Source organism: Pinus tabuliformis, chromosome 5_1, assembly GCF_031772625.1.
Source record: "Pinus tabuliformis cultivar Carrire ecotype Pingquan chromosome 5_1, CPIR1, whole genome shotgun sequence".
Classification (NCBI taxonomy): Eukaryota; Viridiplantae; Streptophyta; class Pinopsida; order Pinales; family Pinaceae; genus Pinus; species Pinus tabuliformis.
This window is the reverse complement of record NC_142305.1, coordinates 462,318,983-462,341,976: the sequence shown is the minus strand read 5'-3', so window position 1 is coordinate 462,341,976 and position 22,994 is coordinate 462,318,983. Positions and strand designations below refer to the sequence as shown.

General features: G+C 36.1%; 1 protein-coding gene across 1 annotated transcript; it reads right to left on the bottom strand.

The window, feature by feature from the left end:
* Positions 1 to 362: 362 nt before the first annotated feature.
* LOC149165498 (BTB/POZ domain-containing protein At3g50780-like) lies at positions 363 to 1,952 on the bottom strand. The gene has a single exon (XM_089431150.1). The coding sequence runs from the start codon at positions 1,895 to 1,897 to the stop codon at positions 632 to 634; it is 1,266 nt and encodes a 421-aa protein (XP_089287276.1). The 5' UTR covers positions 1,898 to 1,952; the 3' UTR covers positions 363 to 631.
* Positions 1,953 to 22,994: the final 21,042 nt, after the last annotated feature.

Here is a 22,994-nt window from a genome sequence, read left to right as displayed (position 1 = left end):
TGATAAAACAGAAATTTTGAAATGAAATAATAAAATTAGTATCAATAAAACCTCAGACAAAATTGTCCAATAAAATTTAAAAAAAAATACTCTTTATTTGCCCATGTATATCCTTGCTAATTATTATTTATTTATAACTAACTGATATATTATAAAATAATAAAAACATTTTATCAAATTGAAATTTTAATATAAATCAAAACAATCAAAAGATCGTTGGTTGTTTTTTTGCTTTAAAGATTTTATCTTGTTATTCATTGATTGAGAATCAAAGGTTACATAACATACGCAAAAGAGGCGAACCTTCACCAAAAACACTGCATAGACAGTAAACCAATCTTTTCCAAACACCAAGAACAGTATAACCATTTTTCTGAATATGTACATAGAATTGGATATTACGAAGTAACTCGAAAATATTAAAAATTTGTACAGCATAATTAAACTGCATGTTAATAATAACAGGCGGCGCCGGCGACCATGAAGATCTTTTTCATAAAGCAAGGCTAAATCCCATAGTATCAATTATCAATTACAAAAAAAAGCCAATCAAAGAGTGTAAAAGCCAAAATGGCATATATACTTTGTCCCTACTGAATCATCCTCTTCATGGTGCCTTTTGCTAGTTCTATCAAAGCTGGTCTAAGATGATGGCATCGTGCACTTTCTCGGCCCACCATTTGAAGAGACCACTCGTGCTCTTGGAACTTTTGGTGAAAATGCCTTGACATACACTGTAAATCCGTTTTTGTTCAACCAAAGGGAGGGTTTCCGCTACGCCAATAATACCTTTCTCCAATAATTCTAATACCGATTCAGAACAGAAACCATTAATGAGTTTCACCATTGTATCAGTCCAATTGGTGAGAAAATCAACACGGAATGACGTTGGAGTAATTATCTCTCCATTTCCGACCGCGTCCAAAATGTTGTTAATTAAAATGGTAAGCATATCAATTGCAGCAGAGTCACATTTTACCGCTCCACTAGATACTGCATTGCGAAGATCGGGATCTTCACAAAACTCTTTGACCACAGTTTCGAACAATTTTGCATCGCGACGCCGAATGACGCTCAGTAGCCAATGCAAGTCAGAACTTTCATCAGGTTTAGATTTAATGGCTTTAACATCTGCCTTAAACCGGTTCAAAATGGCATGTCTGCACGCATCTTTAATAGCTGGTGACGTATTTAACTTAAAGTAGTCAAATATATGTTTCTCTACAGTGCTGCGAAGCTCTACTCTATGGTAAGCCATCTGCAGCAATTCTTGTAGAGACTCTGTCACCATCTTTATATGCTCGCAATCTGACTTGCTTAGCCTCATACCAAGTCTAGCAGCTAAATCAGGCAATGCATTTATGTTCAAAGATGACAACAGGACGCGAAGCTTGGCTTCTTGCTCACGACTCCAGCGCACAGCAGCTAAATATCGCATACATGACTCCATGCAATCACGAAACATCACTTCAGAAGCAACTGCTAAAATAGTCAATGCTTCATCTACATTACAGAAATTAAAGCGTTCCTCTGTATCATAAGAATACATTAGCTGAATACATTTGATGTAGCTCTCCGGATGGCAAGAACATGTTACCTTCATTTCAAACGGCCGCTTAGCTGAAGACCCACTTTGGAAAAGCTTGGTTTCAAAAAACTCAGCCTTCTTCAACACTTGAGAATGAAGTAAAAGAGGATTTCCGGGATGCTCCACTCCAGCCGAATCGATTATATTTAATCTTACGTCGGCAGTATTCTTGTCTCCAAACCTTAGTGGCTGGTTATAAGCCATTGCTTTCTGAAAATTCAATGACACCTTGGCCTCAATATCTTTGCAGAGAGCATGCACCGTATTACGATTTTCGTGTTCCATATCTTCTGAGAATGCAGTGACCATTCTTAAACACCGTCCAAGAACCTCTCTGTGGGCGTCTCACCTCTTTTGATGTGATAATCTAATCGCAGTGTTATTGCAGGTTGATTGGACATCACTATTGTACGAATTAGGTCATCTCTTTTGCTTGCAAGTTGCGTGTGCCGTCATTTTGAGAATACATAGTACATGTAATAATGATGTTTGTCAAGCTTTATGTGAGTGCTTTTAAGAAGATTAGTATACGACACGTACTTTTTATATGGTCAGTGATTTTGAGAATCTACAGTACACTTGATAATGATGCATGTCAAACTCAAGCATTATGTGAGTGATTTTGCGTATATTATGATTTATGAGTTTTCTATAACGTTACCTTTTGGAGTTGAAGTGATAAGTTTATGGATGGTTGTTACCTTTTGGAATTGAAGTGATAAGTTTATGTATAGTTATATATTTCCAATGTATACCATATTCAATGTTATGTTTTAAGAGTATAATGGCAGTGATGGTACCATACTGCACCCATATATATATATGGGCATCCAATTTTCAATCCGGCAGAAATGATTTGATGTTTTTTGAGCCTCTGATGGATCAGCTGGCAGGCAAAAGCTAGTAATTGCTAGTAATCTTTGATGGTTCACATATTCTATCTTCGCATGAATTTATGGTGATGGCAACTATTTTTCCCTATTCGAATATATAGGGGAGGGTCGCCAATACATGTGCGCCCTCCCCGCCACGTCAGTTTACCACGCGTCAACTCACATGGCTCCGGTACGACACCTGTCCACCGTGGAGCTGGCTGTGTGGGCTATCACCTCGCGTCTTAAAACTCCTCCTTCGCGCCATTTGAAAGGTTGGTCTGGGCTCATTTCTGCGATGTTCCATTTTCCCTTTGTCTTTCTGCTCGAGGCCAGTTTTTGGGCGAAGCTCCCCGCCGAAGATGGCGCGGGACGGCCCTATAACCTGCGCGCATGGTGGTTAGAACGTGTGTTGGGGGAATGTTGTGTTCGGTTGACAGGGTTTGTATTGTTGCGCGCAGAGTCGTTTATTCGTGTGCTGGTGCGAAGGTTTGATGGAGTTTCAGGGTTTCTGGCTGGGACAGCGGTTCTGCTTTTCTTGTGCTTTTTCGCCTGGATTTCTTGGTCGTTCTGGAATGCAAGTTGTTTAACATGGAATGCCGGTTGTTTAGCATTTCTCTGGTGGTGGTCTTATTCGGCGATTTTGTTGTTTGGGGAGGAGTCGGTCGCCATTCTACTGAGCTTGAGGTAACATAGGATTTTTCTGTTTTGCTCTGCTGTTTTTGTTGTTTTTCTGATCTCTAATGGCTTTTTTCTTCCTGTTGCAGGTGTGGAAAAGGACGTTGCAGGTGTGGAGAAGGTCTGGCGAGCTGTGGGGAAGGTGGGGGAGGTCGGCGACCATCCATGGCCTGTAACCGGTAGGATTTTTAATCCTACCAGCTTTACTCTGTGTTTTTCAACACAAGCATCTCTAACAGGATATTTTGTGAACTTTCTATGGCATTTTATGGCATTATTTTGAGCATTTTTTTGAGGGTTTAGGGTTTTAGGCATTCTATGGCATTTTTGCTGTTTTAGGGTTTAGGGTTTTAGGCATTCTATGGCATTCTGTTTTTGTTGTTTTGCTGTTTTAGCCCTCAAAACGCTCTGTAGCTGCTCTCCCCTGACTTGCATAGCCGGCCCCGAGCAGAAAGACAAAGGGAAAATGGAACATCGCAGAAATGAGCCCAGACCAACTTTCGAAACTCTCTGTAGCTGCTCTCAATTGCCTTGTTACTGTGTTTGCTTTATAGATAAAAACGCTGCATTTTTATTGTCCCTGCTATTGTATCTTTTTCATTTGGCATATGAGGGTTTCTCTTTTCTTTCATAGAGTTCTGAGTGCTCTGCTTCGTGCTATTGTTTGTTTTATATTCGACTGCTCGGAGGGGAAGGCTCTTCTAAAGCCTCACTAAACCCTTACGAAGCTTCTTCACAGACCTGCTACTCAGGTTGCTCTCTTGGCTACAATGTTGTAGTTATGTATTTCTAGCCAAGAGCCTAGTAATTTCCTTGTCAGTAAATTATTTGTATTTTTAATCTCCTTTCTGGAAGTGAGACTTGTCAAGCAACCTCGGCCCTTGTAGAAATTCTGTATAAGTTATATGTTTTTTTCTAAAGGACTTTGTATGGAAGCCGTGGACATTTTATGGCCTTAATCACTGTTATACTGTTAATTTATTTATGGTTTCTTGAAATAATAACTATTATCTTGTTTCCTTCTATGAAAGTCTTATTCCAAATTTTACACATAGGTTGCATTTCTCTATTATTTAAATTGACTTGTAAGCATTTCTCTGGATATTGTTTGAACGCTACTATTCTTGATTTACTCATTGTAGAATATTATGATTTCCTTATGCTGTAAAACCTTGCATAGTGCTAAGTTATTGAGATCGTTTTCACTTGTGACGGTGCATCTCTATTTGAAGGTTATTTTGTTTTTACAGCTGATGAGTTTATAAGTTAAGAAATGGGTAGGGTTTACTGTTTTATGAACAAAGCTTCTACTCTTTTATTTCCTTTTAATATCGCTCAGCTTTTACTAGCAAACTTTATAGGATTAAATCCTTGTCAGGGTTTTGTTAGAGTTTTGTCAGGGTTTTGTTAGAGTTTTGTCAGGGTTTTGTTAGAGTTTCCTTGTCAGGGTTTTGTTAGAGTTGAAATGCCCGATAATGCATGCAGAGAGATTGACCGTTCTTCATGAAGAAATAGGTTCGATATCTGCTTGAGTCGGAGTGTTGGTGTTTTCAACCTGTAACTCCAGTGTCTCTCAGTAGTTATGTCTTCGGTCAAGTCTTGAGTGGGCATATCAATTTGGAACAATTTCTGTCTTTTACACCTATGACCTGGAGCATATTTTTCATCACAATTATAGGAGAGTCCATTTCTTTGGTGGTCTGCCATTTGTGTTGGAGACAACCTTTGTACTTCCAAGGGATGTGTAGGAATTGTGCTAAGTTGGAATATTTGATTCTGCAAACAGATTTCTATGCACTTTTGAAACTTTTCTTCCTAGTTGCTTGGGGAACAGGGATATAAGGAGTGCAGAGCTATCGGGAGAGGAGAATGTGTTGATAATAGTGATATATTTGTAGGGTGCTGGTGTCCATTGTAGCTGTTGAATTGTCTAGATTGTGTACCTCTGAATGTAAATTTCTTGTAATATGTGAAAAGAATATTGAATCAAAACCCTCCTTGACCTGTATATAGCACATGACCTACTGAAATTTTAAATTTATGGAGTCGGTATAATCTCTATTCCAAAAAACATAATTATTGTTGCTTAGTTGCCATGCATTAGATATTGTGAACACTCTTATCAAGAGCCAATTCAATCCCTTTAAGAATGGCATGTGCTTCTGCCTGATTGTTGATCTTTCCTAAGGTTCATTCAAATTTTAAACTTTATTTATCTCCAGCGTTGATGACAAGACCCACAATTGCAGTTACCCTGGATTTCCTTTCGGTACACTGATTTCCTTTGAATCTCTCTTATTTTTGCAATGCCTAGTTTTGTGCAGGGAAGTTTAAATTATAGGAAAGCTTAACATGCTGTAGATTTTGAGCTCTGAAGCAATTTTGTGGGATTTTTGTATACCTACTGCTTTGGAATTTCCTTCTTACATGTATTAGAGGCAATTCATAATTTTTCTGTACCGTAATACACTGTTATAGATCAATATTAACTCCAGAACTCATAAGTGTAAAAAGGGATCTAAAGAAACGGAGACATGATTCTCTTGATGCTTAAAAGATCCCATCTTAAGATGGGTCTACGCTGGTTTATATTTTGTAGATTTATAAATTATTGTAATTTTATTTTTATTTAGTTTTTATAATAAGTTAGCTATTTTTAATTTTCCATTTTTACTCCAATTCTTTTTTCCCCCTCTAAGAAGGTTGTTGTAACTTTGCGTCAATTATAACAATTCATTAGTTAACCAAACAATTGTCATATGTGAATCACTCATATTGTCAAACAATTGATCTACTCATGAAGGAAAATGAAAAAGGTGAATAGGTGCTTAGAAAAGAATTAATGACTAAGCCACAATTCGTCATATAGCTGATTAGGTTACTGTGCACCCAAATTTCTCTATCTTTTGGAAAGTTGATGTAACAAGATGGAACAATATGATTCTCATAGTTGTTCATCAACTGATTTGATTAATTTAGATACTTCCATCATTTTTACTGACACATATAAAAACACATGCTCTCTATAAGTTGGGCATACTCCACGGTGGACAGGTGTCGTACCGGAGCCATGTGGGTTGACGCGTGGTAAACTGACGTGGCGGGGAGGGCGCACATGTATTGGCGACCCTCCCCTAGGTGATTGATAAAAATCATAACTATGTTCTTTATTGTATTTCTAGTTTCCAGCAATGTAAAGTTCTTATTCATTCTAATTCAATCAATAACATGCTAAGTATAGAGTTCCTTACTACTAGTGCCTCGTACATTAGAAGCGAGCAGGAGGTGTTTCTAATTGTGAGTGTAGACTTCTATTCAGTGTTAAGTGATTGTAAACTTGCCCAGCACTGTCATCACATTATAACGGTCCACTTATTGGAGCCATAAGTGAGTTTAGAGCTTTGTACAGTGCGCACAGAATAACTTATAGAAATAGTTTTATCATAATTAATATTTTACAGAAAGACATATTCCATTGAAAATTTCTTATCAACACACAGTTAGGTTGCCACAAGAAATCACTACTAGGTTGTAAGCCAAAATGTTGCTGTGCCAAGAAAAAGATACAATCCATCCAAAATCCACATCATAATGTGGTTAGAACCGAAAACATATGACACCCCTATTCTTTATGGCCCTGAGAATCTTGAGTGCCAAAACTCCCCGAGTTACCTTCTTCAGCCAGGTAGGTTGGCCTACCAGTCAAGGGCTGATTAGGAAATGGTTGATTGTTGCCATATGATTGATTCCAATTTGCAGCTTCCAACCATGGAGGTATTGAGTACCCATACCTCACATTTGCACTACTGACCCCTGCATTAAGTGGAGGTGTGCAATGAGCATACAGAGAATTGACACCAGCTCTGGTAGGAACAAGGCAAGTGCGTAAACCCTCGGTTTGATAGTGGGGCACTTGAATGTTTATGAGATCTTGGAATAATGGTGTATTATCTGCAATGGAGTCCAATGAGTTTGAAATAATCCTAGTTTCATCAGCTATTCTTGTATCGTTGATCATCCCTTGTTCCTTTTCAAGCATTTGTTGTGCCTTTCGTTTTTCCTTTTCCTGTCTTGCCATTTGCTTTTGTTGGTCCTTAACTTGCCTTGCTTTATCTCTTTCAATCCTTTCTTCTGCTCGCTGTTGTGCTGCAACAATCCTTGCTGCCTTCTTCTCCTTGACCATATCCTTCTTTTTCTGTTTTAATTCTTGCATTTCAAGTTTCTTTTTTTCTGACTCAACTAACAGGTTTATATAGTCCTCTGAGGTGAGTAGCTGTGAGCTTCGACCCAGACGAAGACTACCCGGTGCACCTTGCTTTTTTCTCATTGATACTCTCTCTACTGGTAGCTTTAGGAACCGTCCAAGTGTCTTCTCCACCCCTCCCACCTGCATGTCATTGCTTGGTACTTCCCTTTCAGTATCTGTTGGAACTGATTGAACCATATCATTATCTTCATTTGATGCCTCATTATGTCCTTCATCTTCTTCCATTGATCTATTGTCCACAAAAAAATGAACAATTTCACTATTCAATTCTGCTGGTTGTGAGGGCATGTTCATGCTTTCTTCATTGGTTGCTGAGACACTATGTGCATTCATATTGATCATTGCTTCTGCTAGCCATGAAGGTGGGGTTACTTGGCTTGGCAATGTCAATTGGTCATTGTCAACTGCATGTTCAACAATATCATTAGCAATATCAGCAACAGGAATTTGATGTTCTTGAGTTGGTGGAACAATCTCCATGTTACTAGGAATTTGTTCATTGTTATATTGTGTTTCACATACAGTTTCATCATCTTCAACATATAACTGTCCTTGAGACAGGGAAATCATATTACCAGCTGCAACAGCATCATCTTGGTCATCTACTTCTTGCACTTCAACACATGTTTGGACATTCCCTTCTTCCTGACCATCCACATGAAACGCTTGGCTACAACCAGTATCATGCATAAGAGCATCATAGTTCAGTGGCCAAATTCCTGTCCTCCTAAAGCCAACCTTGATATTTGATGGTGTCAAAGCCCTTTTAAAAGCTTTACTTGCAAGCTCTGCTAGCTCAAACCTTTTCACCTCAACCCCTGGATTCTTTGCCATCCATGCAGCACGCTTCGACCTGAAGTAGTTCTTGAAAGGGCCAAACACACTAACATCAAGGGGTTGCAGCCTATGAGTGGTATGAGCGGGCAATGTCAACAGGTCGATGCCTAAATTGTTTGCTTCCTCAATTGTTTGTACAGCCATGTGGCTCCCATGGCCATCTAATATCAAAAGGTGTCTGTTATTAGGCGAGATGCCACCTGGTACCGATGCAGCAAAGTGAAAAAGCCAACTTAGAAACAGTTCTTTAGTCATCCATGCATGGGGATGTGCAGCCATGCATGCACCTGGTTCACAGTTCTGTATATAGTTTTTCAGTTGATTTTTACCTTTGAATAGATAAAATCCTGGGATTGAAGTACCAATTGCATTAACACAACATAAAATAGTTATCCACTCCCTGCTCTTGGGCAAAATCTTTGGCACATTTTGGCTCCCTCTCTTGGCAATTACCCGCATGCCACAATTCCTCCCTGCCTGTAAACCTGTTTCATCACAGTTCCATATATGGTCTGCTCCATAAGAATGTTTAGCATAAGCACTAGAAAGTGTGTCATAGAATTTTTGCACAACTGCAGGGCGCAAATTTAATGCTCTGTCTCTGTCAAGGCCCTCAGCAGTACACAATACAAGTTCTGGATGCCTTTTTTTAAACCCAAACCACCATGATTTACCAGGAAACCCATCTTTGAATGGGTTTGGCCTCCCTTGACAGATTTGAGCAACTGTTGATTTGAGTTGTATCAACTCTAGCCCATGTCCCAGTTGGGCCATCTCTTTACACCACTCAACCACCTCGGCCTCCTCATCCTCAGTCATAACTGTAAGAGGCCCTCTACGTTTTGTATGAGTCAGTCCATTTATCCAATAATGTATTGACGAGGGAGGAATACCATGTTTTTTTGCAGATGCCCGAACTGAGTATCCATTAAACTCTATGTCGTCAATTGCAACTAACATTTGTTCTTTTGTCCATCCTCTTATAACACTGATCTTTTTAGTTGAGCTTGCCCCTTGGACTGTTGTTGATGGTGGTTCTGTGGCTGATGGTGTGTTAACATCAGCGGCTGTCACATGGTCATCTTCAACAATGTTCCCTGGTGCATTGCTGGCATCGACATCAGCTGGCCTGTCATCATCAGACGATGTGCATCGCAGCTGCGCACCCCTTGTCACTCTCCTGCCACTTCTCCTTGTACGAGCAGAGTAACTTCCTTTTGCCATAGATGCAACAACCTGTAAAATTATTGCATGCATTTAGACACTAGAATATATGTTAAATTATGCTTTATTACTTCTGCAAAAATTACTTTTCCTCTATTACAGGAAATTATCAACATGTATGTTGCATTTAGACATTTGAATATATGTCAAATTATGCGTTATTAATTCTGCAAAAATACTTTACCTCTATTACAGGAAATTGTCAACATGTATGTCACTGTTTTCATAATGAGAGCAAATGTTTCACTTTCATAGGGCAGTGTCAGGATATGCGTATACATTAGGATACAGAGCTTGTTACATTAGGATATGTGTATACAGTGATTACAGTCTATCCATATGTATTACCTTAGGATATGCGTGTAGAGTGAGAACCCCGGGATATCATGTTGTATATTGATTAACTTGTCACCTTTGTATCTTATCTAAGCTTATGACAAGCTTTGCAATTAGAACACAGTAGTTACACATGACTCTTTCTAACCATGCTTGTTTACCTAATCACTTGCTTGTCTCATTCTCATTACACTCGGCATAAGTAATAGCACATATATTTTACAAGTAACATCATCTAAAGGTTGAACTATTAGTGCTAACCTAAGAAATACATGTATAGATATGATAAAGTACCTGTATCACAGGTTGGTTATCTCCCTAATAGACTGGATTCAGCTTTAATATACATATAACATATGTAATTATACAGAGCTTTGTTCTAGCTCACTCATAGATAAGGGTGAACTGAAACCATGCTCAGATACTAATACGAGCTTTTTAGTGTATAGAGCTTACTAGTGATAAGATGAATGAGATGTATTCAATAGCTTCAATTCCTGTAAGCTAAGGTTCAATTCCTGTAAGCTAAACAAGCTATGACTACAGTACTAACACGACATACGTAGCCTCTGTGATATGTAAGCTGTAATCACTATCACATTTGATTCTATGGTCTCCTAGGTGTCATAGACAATTGGTTTTACTTCAGTTTAATTGAGTTTCATTGCAGTCATTTATTTTTTATATTTTTTCATATAATTTATTTACTTATTTTGAATATTGTGAAGAACAATCTCTGCTCCAAGATTTCTCTCCATTATCTGTGACTTAATTTACAGTGCTGAATTATGTAAATCCCCATTCCTTTGGTCCAACTTTTACAACTCCGTATGGCTCGGGCTCTCCATACCCTAAGGTCTCGAGCTCAACGAGGTGAAAAGATATGAAGGCCAATAAGACTGTCATCTGCTATGTTACTTATAATTGTGTTTTCTCATTATCTAAAATCTTACAGTCATCTAATCCAATAAAGAGAAATAGTCATCTGCTCGGGCTTCCATTCTAAGAAACCATTCCCCAGTTCTATGGTCCATTCATCAGTAGTATAAATTCACTTATTTGCAGTCTTTCGACTCAATATCAAAATGTTTGCTTTCTCAATAGCTTCATGCTTCTGAAAATATGTGAAAAATATGTGAAAAATTACTAAGTTTATCAGAGTCATTAAAGTTACAATTCGTTTTTGTTCTATGTTTTAACTCATCCATGTTCACTCGGATCTTGTCACTTCTGAATTGCCCAAAATCGGATGGTTCACACTAGGAGTACAGTTTGACATCGGCTGGCATTCTTTCTTTTACAATAACCTTTCCTTCTTTCTGACAGGAGGTCTTATAATAATATAGTTGTCGACCAGTAAAGTAAGTCAAGCAAGCCAGTTCGGTAGCTGTCCAACGGGCAAAGGCTTCTTTCTATAGAGTGCTGCCCGCCCCCTTCTTCATTCATTCATTTAGGCCCGACTAGGAGTGGATCCAGGGAACCTGGCTCGGGAACAGCTTCTTACTAGTAGGGGCTAATCACAGTAAGAGAGTCCAATCTCTGAAATAGAGCTTAGTCTCTCCCCATAGTAGTATACTAGTAAAAGGCGTAGATTATGACTTGATCCAATAGAGTCAGAACACCTTTATATCTAAAAGAAATGGTGCTCGATGAAACGATCCAGATTCCACACTATGCTGTGGGCTGGGGGGAGAGCTGCTCTGCGAAGCTAGGCGTTCAGTGTTCTTATGGAGGAACCATAGAACCCAAGCCATAATAATCGCTCAATTCCTGTAAGCTAAGGTTCAAGGTTCAATTCCTGTTAGGTAAACAAGCTATCGCTCAATTCCTGTAAGCTAAGGTTCAAGGTTCAATTCCTGTAAGCTAAGGTTCAAGGTTCAATTCCTGTTAGGTAAACAAGCTATGACTACAGTACTAGCACGACATACGTAACATTTGGACATACGTAACATTTGTGATATGTAAGTTGTAATCCCTATGAAGTTGATGATCGAATAATTCGTGTAAGCTAACCTTCAATTCCTGTAAGGTAAGCAACCTGTGACGTTGATTAGATGGATACGACTGTATTCGATAGCTTAACTGTATAAGTTAGAACACATACATAAACTCTGTATAAAAAAGGTTAACTGTAACTGTATAGGTTAACTGTCACCACCCTATGGACAGAACTGTAATGTAAGAAATCTGATAAATGAATGGAAAGAACTGTAATGTAAGAAATCTGATAAATGAAAACAATGAAAACAGAACTGTAAGAAGAATGAGTTGTAATTCATATAACTGACTTGAATATATTGGCTACTGTTTTGTGATGTTGTCTTCAAGTTTGCTGAATAGTTTGAAAGCATAAGATGCAACTTCAACAGTGGGTGGACTTCTTTTATAGTTTTGGGGACTTGATTTTAATTGGTGGACATGGATGCACATGGATTGCAATGGCTTCATTTTGAATGTGTGGTATGGATTTAATTTGCTGTGATCTAATGGTTGGGAATTGTTTATTTGTTGATCCATGTGCTTTGATCTGTTTTAATGAGAAATAGAGTGAGTTGGGTGTCATTTATTGCAGTTATTGGGTCTGGGTGTCATTTATTGAACAAAGTGGATTTAATTGTTATTGGGTTGGGTGTCATTTATTGAACAAATTGGATTTAATTGTTATTGGGTTGGGTGTCATTTATTGAACATAGGGTGTTTAGTTGTTGAACAACACAGCAGTTATGGTTGACATACATTCCTTTTGTTATGTGCAGGTAGGCATATTTATTTGGGATGCAAAGTTGCAGTTCTGATGAGTGGGGGTTGAAGTGACTGCTGTTTTGTACTTCTGGAATAGACCAGTTTGGAAGCCTTTATGGCTCTAGCTGTTTTCTACTTGGGTCAATATGTTTTGCAATATTAAGTAGTAAAATACTATTTATGGACAGTTGTGGGCCCAGTCAATATATGGGTGATTTTTGGACATAATTTAAAACTTATTTATACATAATGTTATTTATTTCTGTTTAAATTTTGGTTTCAAAAGTCTTAATCACTGGTGGTTTGGTGGGACCAGTATTATATCAACTACTGGTCCTTGCACAATATTAGGAATCTCTCCCCTACGTATGTTTATGTAGATCTGAATAGTTAAATTGGTATGCGGAGATGGGTATTTTATCAAAAAGATTACTTAGTCGTAAACTTAAACTTAAAATTAAAATTAATTATTATAAATAGATAATACGATGAACAAAAAACTAATTTAAAAACACTTTCAATTTACTCCATTAAAAATGTAGGAGAACGTTAAAGTGATTTTTGTAAAACCATCTAAAATATTTTAGTGACCGCTTATAAGAAATAAATTTATACTTTCTTTTCTTAAATGGTTTTGGGTTATTTATTTTAAATTTAAATAAAATTAACTTTTAATTAGTTAAAAATAATAGTTAAATTTTATTAGTATAATTAAATTTTAAAGATTTTATTTGATAAGAAGTTTAAATTATCATGTATTTTTAAGCATAATCTAATACATTAAAAGAAAATATAAAATAGTGTTATATTTTTATTTGTATTTTTCAATTCTAATCTAATACATTAAGAGAAAATATAAAAAAGTGTTATATTTTTACTTTTAAGTATATATTAAAATACATTTGCTTAGAATTTATTATTTTTTATTTTTTAACTTGGAATGAAAGCATCTAACATTTTTTACTTTGTGGGTGATAAACTGTCAACCTTGATTACAAGGCCACACTATAAAAAAATCTAAGAGAATAGAAAGTGTGATAAAGTAACAACTAGCAACAAAGGCCACACTCTAAAAGAATCCAAGACTAATCTACAACTAGCAACAATATAAAAAAACTTAATGCACATCTAACTCTAAACCACTTGCTCTAACCCTTCAAACTACTTAAATTTTTAATTTATCAATATCTTAAATAAAATAATTTTTTATTCTTTGAATGCTAGTTTGTGTATGACTAGTGGCGATGTATTTTCAAGAAAACAAAGTCCTTGAAAAGCATTCATATTAACAGAATTTGTTAATAAAAAAAAAATATTTACAATTTTTTTCATAATTTAATTACTATATAAATGAGAATTTATTATACAGCTTAAGTAGGCCTAATGGTTAAGAGCATGCTTTTACTCCTAAGAGGTCACAAGTTCAAAACCAAAGGGGGTAGATTATGTTTGTCTTCATTGACCTAAGTCAAATCCTTGCCCGAAGGTGGGTCCCTTGTCCCACAAACAAGGGGGTCTCATACACCAATTTGGTGTCTAGCTTTAATTCAAATCCTTGCCCAAAGGTGGGTCCCTTGTCCCACAAACAAGGGGGGTCTCAAGTGCATCCCTTGTCCCACAAACAAAGGGGTCTCATACACCAATTTGGTGTCTGGCTTGAATGGGGTCTCAGGTGGGTCCCTTGTCCCACAAACAAGGGGGTCTCATACACCAATTTGGTGTCTGGCTTTAAGTCAAATCCCACAAACAAAGGGGTCTCATACACCAATTTGGTGTCTGGCTTGAACGGGGTCTCAGGTGGGTCCCTTGTCCCACAAACAAGGGGGTCTCATACACCAATTTGGTGTCTGGCTTGAAGGGGGTCTCACATGGGCCCCTTGTCCTACAAACAAGGGGGTCTCATACATCAATTTGGTGTCTAGCCTGGGGTAAAATTAGATAATAATAATATATATATATTTTTTATTAAAATAAAAAATATTTAATCTATTTATAATGCATATAATTGCCAAAAATATGTCCTTTCAAGTAAGAAGTTACAAATTCAATTTCCATAATGGTAAAGTATATACACAATTGTAAACTTTAACAAAAACATCATTAAGTCTCACACAAATAAAAAAACATTATTATTATCATTATTATATTTTTTTAAATTCTTCTCTCCTCCTTACTATTATTATTAGATTTTTAAATGACAAACTATTCTTTTAAATATCAAAATCTAATAAATATAAAATTTTTAATATTTATTTAAATATTTAATATTGTTAAATTTATTTTTATTATTTAAATTTAATCTATATACTTACTTTTATAAACTAATAATATAAAAAATCTAATAAAATTATAATTTTAAATACAAATATATTATTCCATCGGTGAGCGTGCTAATCCATCCCAACAATTATTTGTACTCAACGCCTCATTGAAAACTGCAATACAAATATATCAAAGTCATAAAAACATGTCATTCTACGAGTAAATTAGAAAACGAAAAAGCTTCACATTGGATGATTGATAGATTATTCTATTTTAATGGTCGCATGTAATACTCAACTCGATCTATCTCAATAAATGTACTTCAATAATCATTCAACCCAATATATCGTGAAAGATATACATATTTGGTTGAATCAATGCCTAAAAGCATGGAATTCTAAATGAAATTCAGATTCAAAAACTTTAAGAGGTGTTACCAATTTGGTCTTGGGTGCCACTTTTAATCCTTATAAATTTAATTAACAACCTTGTTATCACCTTGTGAGTAACTCGATCTCATAAAGAAATTTATAAGGTAGAGTTTACTTTTTAATTATCTTAAATAAAAGAAAACATGGGTCCCTTCCTACTTTATAGTGAAAACGAGAAACATAGAGATTATAGTCATATTACCTTTGTTAATTTCTCAAGGAATTGGAATAAACGACTAAATAAAAAAGTAGACTAACCCACCTTTTATATATATATAGGCTCCCCTCCGCCTTATGAACTTAACCATGATAAGTCAATGGGAGGGTGTTGATCTTCTTCTCCATCCTTATTGATGGAGCTATTAATAGTTCTAGTGATTTCTCTCTTTCTAGTGGTGGCATTTTTATTTTTATTTTTATTTTATTTTATTTTTATTTTTTGTGTTTTTTGGTCTTTGTTTTGTTCAGGTATTTTCTCTGGGATTTTTATCCTTTTTTTTTGTGGTTCTCTATTCCATGGGTTAATCTCTGGCTCCTTTATTTAAGTATTGATTAACAGAGCAACAATTTTTTCTTTGTAATTATGAGCATGAAGTAAATTGTGATTGAATCTTAACTGTAAGGCATTTAGTGTTTTGCTTTCAAAATCATTAAGCAGCAAATTAAGTTTACAAATCCTACGAACAATGTAACTACTTTTATTCATAATAGAAGTTGTCGTTTTTTCTTCTTGAAAAAAAGAAAAATAAAAAAGTCACTAGGATGTTGTGGCTTATACGGTTTGAATAGTTTCCATTAAGCATCGACCATATACCTCTATTGATTGTTAAGAGAGAGAACAAGTCAAGCAGGTCAAGCTACTAATAGAGTAGGGACTTGAAAAACTTGTTGATAGACATAATCTAGTGAAGAACCAATTCATATTTTGACAAACATCCAATGGGTAAGACTTTGGTGACAACAAAAATTTATGACTTCATTTAGAAAAAAACTCTTATCCACTACCACTATCTTATAAAGAGTTTAATATGCAACGATATTATGGAATTTCATTACATATAATAAAGAGTTTCCTTTATACTTACTTGAAGAAGGTATTGAGATTAGGGCTCCACCACATGCAATAGCATTGAATACTCCTGCTTGTAGTGCATTTAATAGCATTAAAAAGGACTTGAATTATGAAAAAAAAATAGAAAATTCATTACTATAGCTTGGACGCATCGAGCAAGATGCAAGATGGAAACCATATTGCTCTGATACCACCCTGTAACCATTTACATCTCATTCATAATAATAAATGGTATGAAAACATTGCCATAAACTCATGGCAATGTTAAACCTGAGTACTAAAATCCACAATTTAAATGGTAATGTTCCACTCCATGACTCTACATCTCACTAGTCTCAAATTACGATTCTTAGAAATAGGGATTTCAAGTTGCTATAAGTGCATGCCTAACAAATTGTAATCTTACTAGAAAGATGGAATAAGAATTAATTTCCAAAAGTTTGGGGGAATTAGTAAGAAAAGGATTGTTGGTATAAATCCCCTAACAACAGTCCTAAGAGCCTTGCCAAACCAACCTTTTGAGGCTCTTCTTTCATGTTTTACTTATTAAACCAAGTTCCATTTCATTCCGTATCTTGCAAGCAAATTCCTCAAAAAATGAGGATTACTAATAGTGGAAATGATAGAAATTGATTAATCAAAAGTCGTTAACCAGAAAAAGAGCTTGAGCGAGGGTTACACTAGTCATGCCTTGAGTCCCACAAGTTGATATGAAATACATGCAAATATGTGTGTGTGTGTGTGTGTGTGACCTCTTTTATTTAAAAGGTAAAGGACATTTCAAACTCATAAAATTTATCTTATAACAATACCTTTAGTAACCAATGAAGCAAGTTAGGGAGGGATATTTCATCCATAGTATACCTAGTAGGCATCTCATTTGATCAAAGCCATTCACATTGGCTTTAATTCAAGAATGGAGCGAAAGGTTTGAGTGATTTGAATGGTAGCCCATAACTATCATTCGAGTTTAGGTAGTTGGATGGGATTTATTTTTCATAAGTGTTTTTGAGTTCTATTTTAGATGTTCTATGAAGACTAATATCTCTTAATACTCCTTATAAATTTATGTATTTAAACCTTAAGGATTTGGTTTCCCAATACAAGGATGAATGAATGATCTTGCTACATGTAGAAAATTACAAGGCCCCATGGCCTACCAATGTTATATGACCATTTCCTGAACTATATGGGAGATTTTTCTCAACCATGTAACACCGCTATGGTTCAAGAAAAAAGGAGCACTCAACTTAGCCCTATAAATATACCTATAGAAATGGGAATGGGTTATTTCTACCTAACCATAGGCTCCACTACACATAAAACTCTCTATGACTGGCCACCCCCTAGTCCAACCATAATACCACAAGGGGCACATTTTGTCACGTAGTAATTTGATGAGGTGAAGGAAACTCTCCTTCACAGAGATAAGATCGATAAAATAATTAGGGATATCCTCTCCCCTAGTAATCTTGTAGACCCCATGATCTCTAAATACCCCTTAGAAATTTTGCAAATAAAGGAGGAATTCCCTTCATTACTCTATAATCCCCCAGTAGTTTCCTTGCCTCTTGATTTTATGCTCTCCCAACACACATCAAATTGCAACCCCCTCATCTCATATTAGTTTTAGAGATCCTTTTGTAAATTTTTAGCAATAAAAATTCATACTTTGTGGTTCCAAGATTCACAAGCATTGAACCAACTCATGAGTGGCACTTTTTTGGACAAATTTGGGAAACTAATTCAAGTTCCAATAACCTATAATATTACAACATTCATTCCACTTGGAAATAACATCTACCTAGTCCCAAATTCCCTTCTTTGGGCACTTACACATCCCTCTCTTATCTTTATGTATTATTGAATGAATGATTATGCCAAAGTTTCCGATCATTTTTTCCCACTTCCCCAAACCAATTGTAGTTCAACTCTTGAAATTTGCGATCTGTTCTTTCTCATACCTCTAATTGAAGTTTGAAATAATTCTTCAACCACTACCTAACCTCCATAATTGTTGCATGTGATTTCTTCAACTACCAAGTTCTTCTTTCAAAAATATTTTTGTTGGAGAAGAACGATAAGGGAACATTTCAATTTAATTATGGAACAAATATGTAGATGGATTTTTTGGCAATTATAGGCAAGGTTAATTCCCACAACCCCATCACTAGTTCCCACTAATAGTATCATAGTTTATATTGGCGCTTGCATAGCCCAATTAGTTGCTCAATATATTTACATTAATAATAAATTAATTACATGCATATTGTTTATGAGTTACCCAATTTAATTCATGATAACAATGCAACCTAAATGCAAATATATGCTATAAAAAATAACCAATTACAGTAATCCTAGGGATCAAAATGGGTTTATAATATCAAACCCTTAAAGTAACATTTCCCTTGGTCTTCTACTCTTTACAAGAATGTCCTTTTATGTTAAAAGAATATGGGTATGCCACTCTCATGGAATCCATTAGATTCTGTGTAGACTCGTCATCGAAGGTGCTTCCACTTCACATTTACTTGCACAATGGCTTAGTTTAGGAACAATGCATCCTTATTTTCTAGCATGAATTAAGGTTCTAGCTAGAATTCGCCTTGGGGTTCCACCTAAATCATAATCCAATCAATGAAAAGAATATAATCATGCAAATAATTATGAAGCAAGGATACATGGAGTACATCATGTGCTTCAATAGTAGGTAAAGCAAGCATGTATGTTATTGGTCCCACTCTCTCTAATATCTCAAATGGTATATAGTAGAAAGGTTCCAATTTAGCGCAAATCCTTTGAGATACATGTGATGTACCACTTTGAATTCATGGTGAGTCTTATTTTTATCCATGTATATCTAGTAGCGATCTTTTGTTTCTTTTCATCCTTTGCTTGAATTTGGTGACCTCTTATTCCATTTATTTCAACATGTCTAGTCGAAGATTAATCTGATCCATTGGATAATCCCAATTGATCAAGGTTGTCATATTTCCTACCATAATGTGTTTCAAAATAACTCATCTTTCATGACTCTTGGTAGCCATTATTGTAGGAAAAGTCCACCAATGGTAGGTAATCCTTCCATTTAGCAGGTTCACAAATTACATACATGTGAAGCATGCCTTCTAATATTTTATTTTTCCTTTATATTTATCCATTTATTTGATGATGATAGGTAGTACTAAAATTCGATTTTTCTCCAAATCCTTAAAGCAACAACATTCATAACTTTGTTGTAAAATAATTATCTTGATCAGACATTATCACTTTTGGCGTAATGTGTAGTTTGAAGAGTTCTTTTATGAAGGTCCCAATAATCTCAATTACCCTATGGGTGGGATTTGTTTTAATCCCTTACTCATCTTATCCACTAATATTATTATTGCATCACATTATTTTGTAGTCCTTGGCAATCCTATGATCAAGTCCATGGTTATAATTTCCCATTTCCATTCTATAATTCTAGAGGTTCATGCCGTGTGTTTTTTCTCATCCTTGAATTGTTGGTAGTCGAAACAATGATGTGCTCCATGTATTCCTTCTTCATCCCCAAAAATAATAAAACTTGCACATATATATAGTCATCTTCTAGTAGCCCAAGTGTCTAGAATTTTAATGTCCCTAGCCACTCAATAGGGATTTTCACAATATTTATGCTTTTACATCTAAAAATTTTCCCTTGACTTTGTGTTAGGTTCATATAATATTAGTGTAGCCCCCTATTGTTATTGGTGTGTCCATGTATACCCCATATTGTTATTGTTGTGCCCCATAGAAGCCCACTATTGCTATTGTTGTGCACTTACATTATTATTGTTATGTAGAGGGAAGGAGACGATGACAAAGCTAGAGGATGGAGAGAAAGAGAGTGATGGGAATGAGAGATATAGAGGGAGGTGTAAGAGAGGGAGATAGAGGAATAGAGACAGAGATAGGAGAGAAGGGATAGGAGAGGGGGGGGGGGGGGGGGGGGGGGGGGGGGGGGGAGAGAGGGGGGGGGGAAGGGGGATAGAGAGGGAGGGAAGAACAAAGACATAAAGAGATATAGGTAGAGAGAGAGGGGGAGTGAAAACAGAGAGATGGAGAGAGAGGGAGGATAGGAGGTAAGATAGAGAGAATGAGCGGAGAAAGAGAAGAAGACATAGAGGTGGTGGGGGGAGAGAGATAAATATAGAGGAAGGGAGATAGTAATAGAGTTGGAGGGTAGATAGAGAGAGAGAGATATGGTGGGAGAGACAGAGGGAGGTGGGAGATAAAGGAAGAGAGAAAGGACTTGAGAGAGATAAGAAGAGAGGGATGGAGAGAGATGGAGTTGGAAGGGAAGAGAGAGAGAGAGGGAAGAACAAAGACATAGAAAGATAGAGGTGGAGAGAGAGAGGGAGTGACAAGGGAGAGATGGGGAGTGACATGCAGTAGCTAAGTGTGTGACAATTTGTTGAGTTAGTCGAAGATTTGGGAGTAGATGAGCAAGACTTTGAGAGGACAACAAAGCTTGGAGAATCCCACCCAAAAGTGAATGATGGTTATCAAGACCATAAAATTGAAACCCATTATGCAAGCATGTAGATGGATGAAGAAGATGTAACAAATATTTCAAAGAGATAGCTTGAATCCTATGTGTGTGAAGCAGAGCAAGAGCATATAAATTCTCAAGGACTCCATTGTAATGTGGACGGTGTAGATGATGGTGAATCCCACATTGACAAAACATATGTGGATGATGACTGCAAAGTGAGATGTGAATTGTTGCATCCAACCATAGCTAATGGATTTGATGAAGTTGAAATTGTCAATGAGCACATGCATGCTCGGATAACCCACCATAGGGTGGATGAACACTATTTCACCTGTTCAAAACTATGTGGGTAAAAATCTAGCCACTCTAAGGGGGATCCACATCTCAAAAAAATATTACACACTTCTTTGTATTCTTACCATACATATTTTGTATGCCCTATTTATAGATAAATAAAGGAATTGTTAAGATATATACCAAAAAAAAAGAAAAAACAATCTTAAATAATACTAAACCACTTATCAATAAAGTTTTCATCTTTAAATGTTAGTATTGAAGTGGTGAAGGCTCAAATCTTTATCTATTTTTGCAGATTTTCTTATAAGGCATGTATAGTGCACTTTTCTTTTTCATAAATTCAACTTTAAAAAATAAACTTTAGTTTTATTTTTCATAAATTAAAAATTAAAATAAATCTAAATCCATATATATGCTCTCTTCATGTACATGATACATCTATTATTATAACTAAGAAAAGTTCCTTGGTAATGATATGTTTATTCATGCATGCAACATTGAGTAAGATATCAATATAAAAGTAACTTAACTTGCGAACTTGATCATTTCTAAATGAAACAAATAAATCCATTCTAACTACATTCATCAAAAGTAATGTAACATTGATAGAATATAACATCAAATCCACATCATGAATTTAAAATTCAGTGAATACATTGTCATAAACACAAGTTCAAATTCATGTATTTGTATTCCAAATTTGTCTAACTATACATTTTTCTTTTCTACGAAATGGAACTTCATTCCCAACATAGATAATGGAAGTTTGTTGGGTCCCTATAATACTAGTGATTACCCTATTACTATTGTAGTTATACCCCTTATTTATATTGTTGTGCCCCTATTACCCCCATATTATTATTTCTGTGCCCCATAGAATCCCTCTATTGTTATTTTTGTGGCTTTATATTATTATTGTTAGGTCGGCTGGATTATATTGTGACTCCTTAGACTCCTATATATAGAAAGGAGGTTTTGTCATTTGTATCATCCAAGAATTGTTCATTTATGTAATGTAAAGGAGGTTGCCCCCTCGAAGAGGCTGAATTCTAAGGCATTGATCTATCTTTTCTATCTTTTCTTGAGCTGGTTTCATAACATTTGGTATCAGAGCTTTGGATTCTAGGGTTTCGCTGCTCCAAACAGGTCATCGTGGCATTTTCGCTATAACTTTTTTCTGTGATGTTTCAGAAGTCGCAAAAAAAACCCATTTGAGAAAAATTGGCGCTGAACCTTGGGTCCGAATTTCAGAGCTTTTCGCGCGATATTTTCGGAGATATGATCTGAGGAAGTTGGTCTTTTTGCAGACTCCTGAATTACATTCAAAACAGGTGACCTGGGGAAAATCGTCATAACTTTCTCTCTGAGGATCAGATTGAAATTTCGTAAAAAGGTACAGAAAGAGGACGAACTGTAGTTTCTTGTGGGTGTTTTTTAGATCCAAAGGTCGAAACAGTGACTTGTGGCACGTCGTACAAGTTCGCTCTACTGAACTAGTCTATAATCAAGTCACTGTGGGAGATTTCGCATAACTCTTCCTTGGAGAATCCAATTTGGGTCAGACTTGTGGCATTGGAAAGAGGACATAGAGAGCTACTACAGGTCACAATTTCAGAACTAGATGACTGGAAAGTACAGAGATACATCAGAGACAATATCGAGCTCCTACAAAGTGAAAAAAGGTGTGTAGATTTTTTAAATTTTTGCTTAAGCTTGGTTTGAAAATTTATTTTGAAGGAATTCAAAGGGCATAGTAGAGCATTATTATCGGTAACTGATGCCCCGAGGAAAGAAAATGCAAACACCTAGTAAGGAACCTGAAAGCTCTAGCATGACTCATGAAGAAGAGGAAGAAATGCTACATGATAT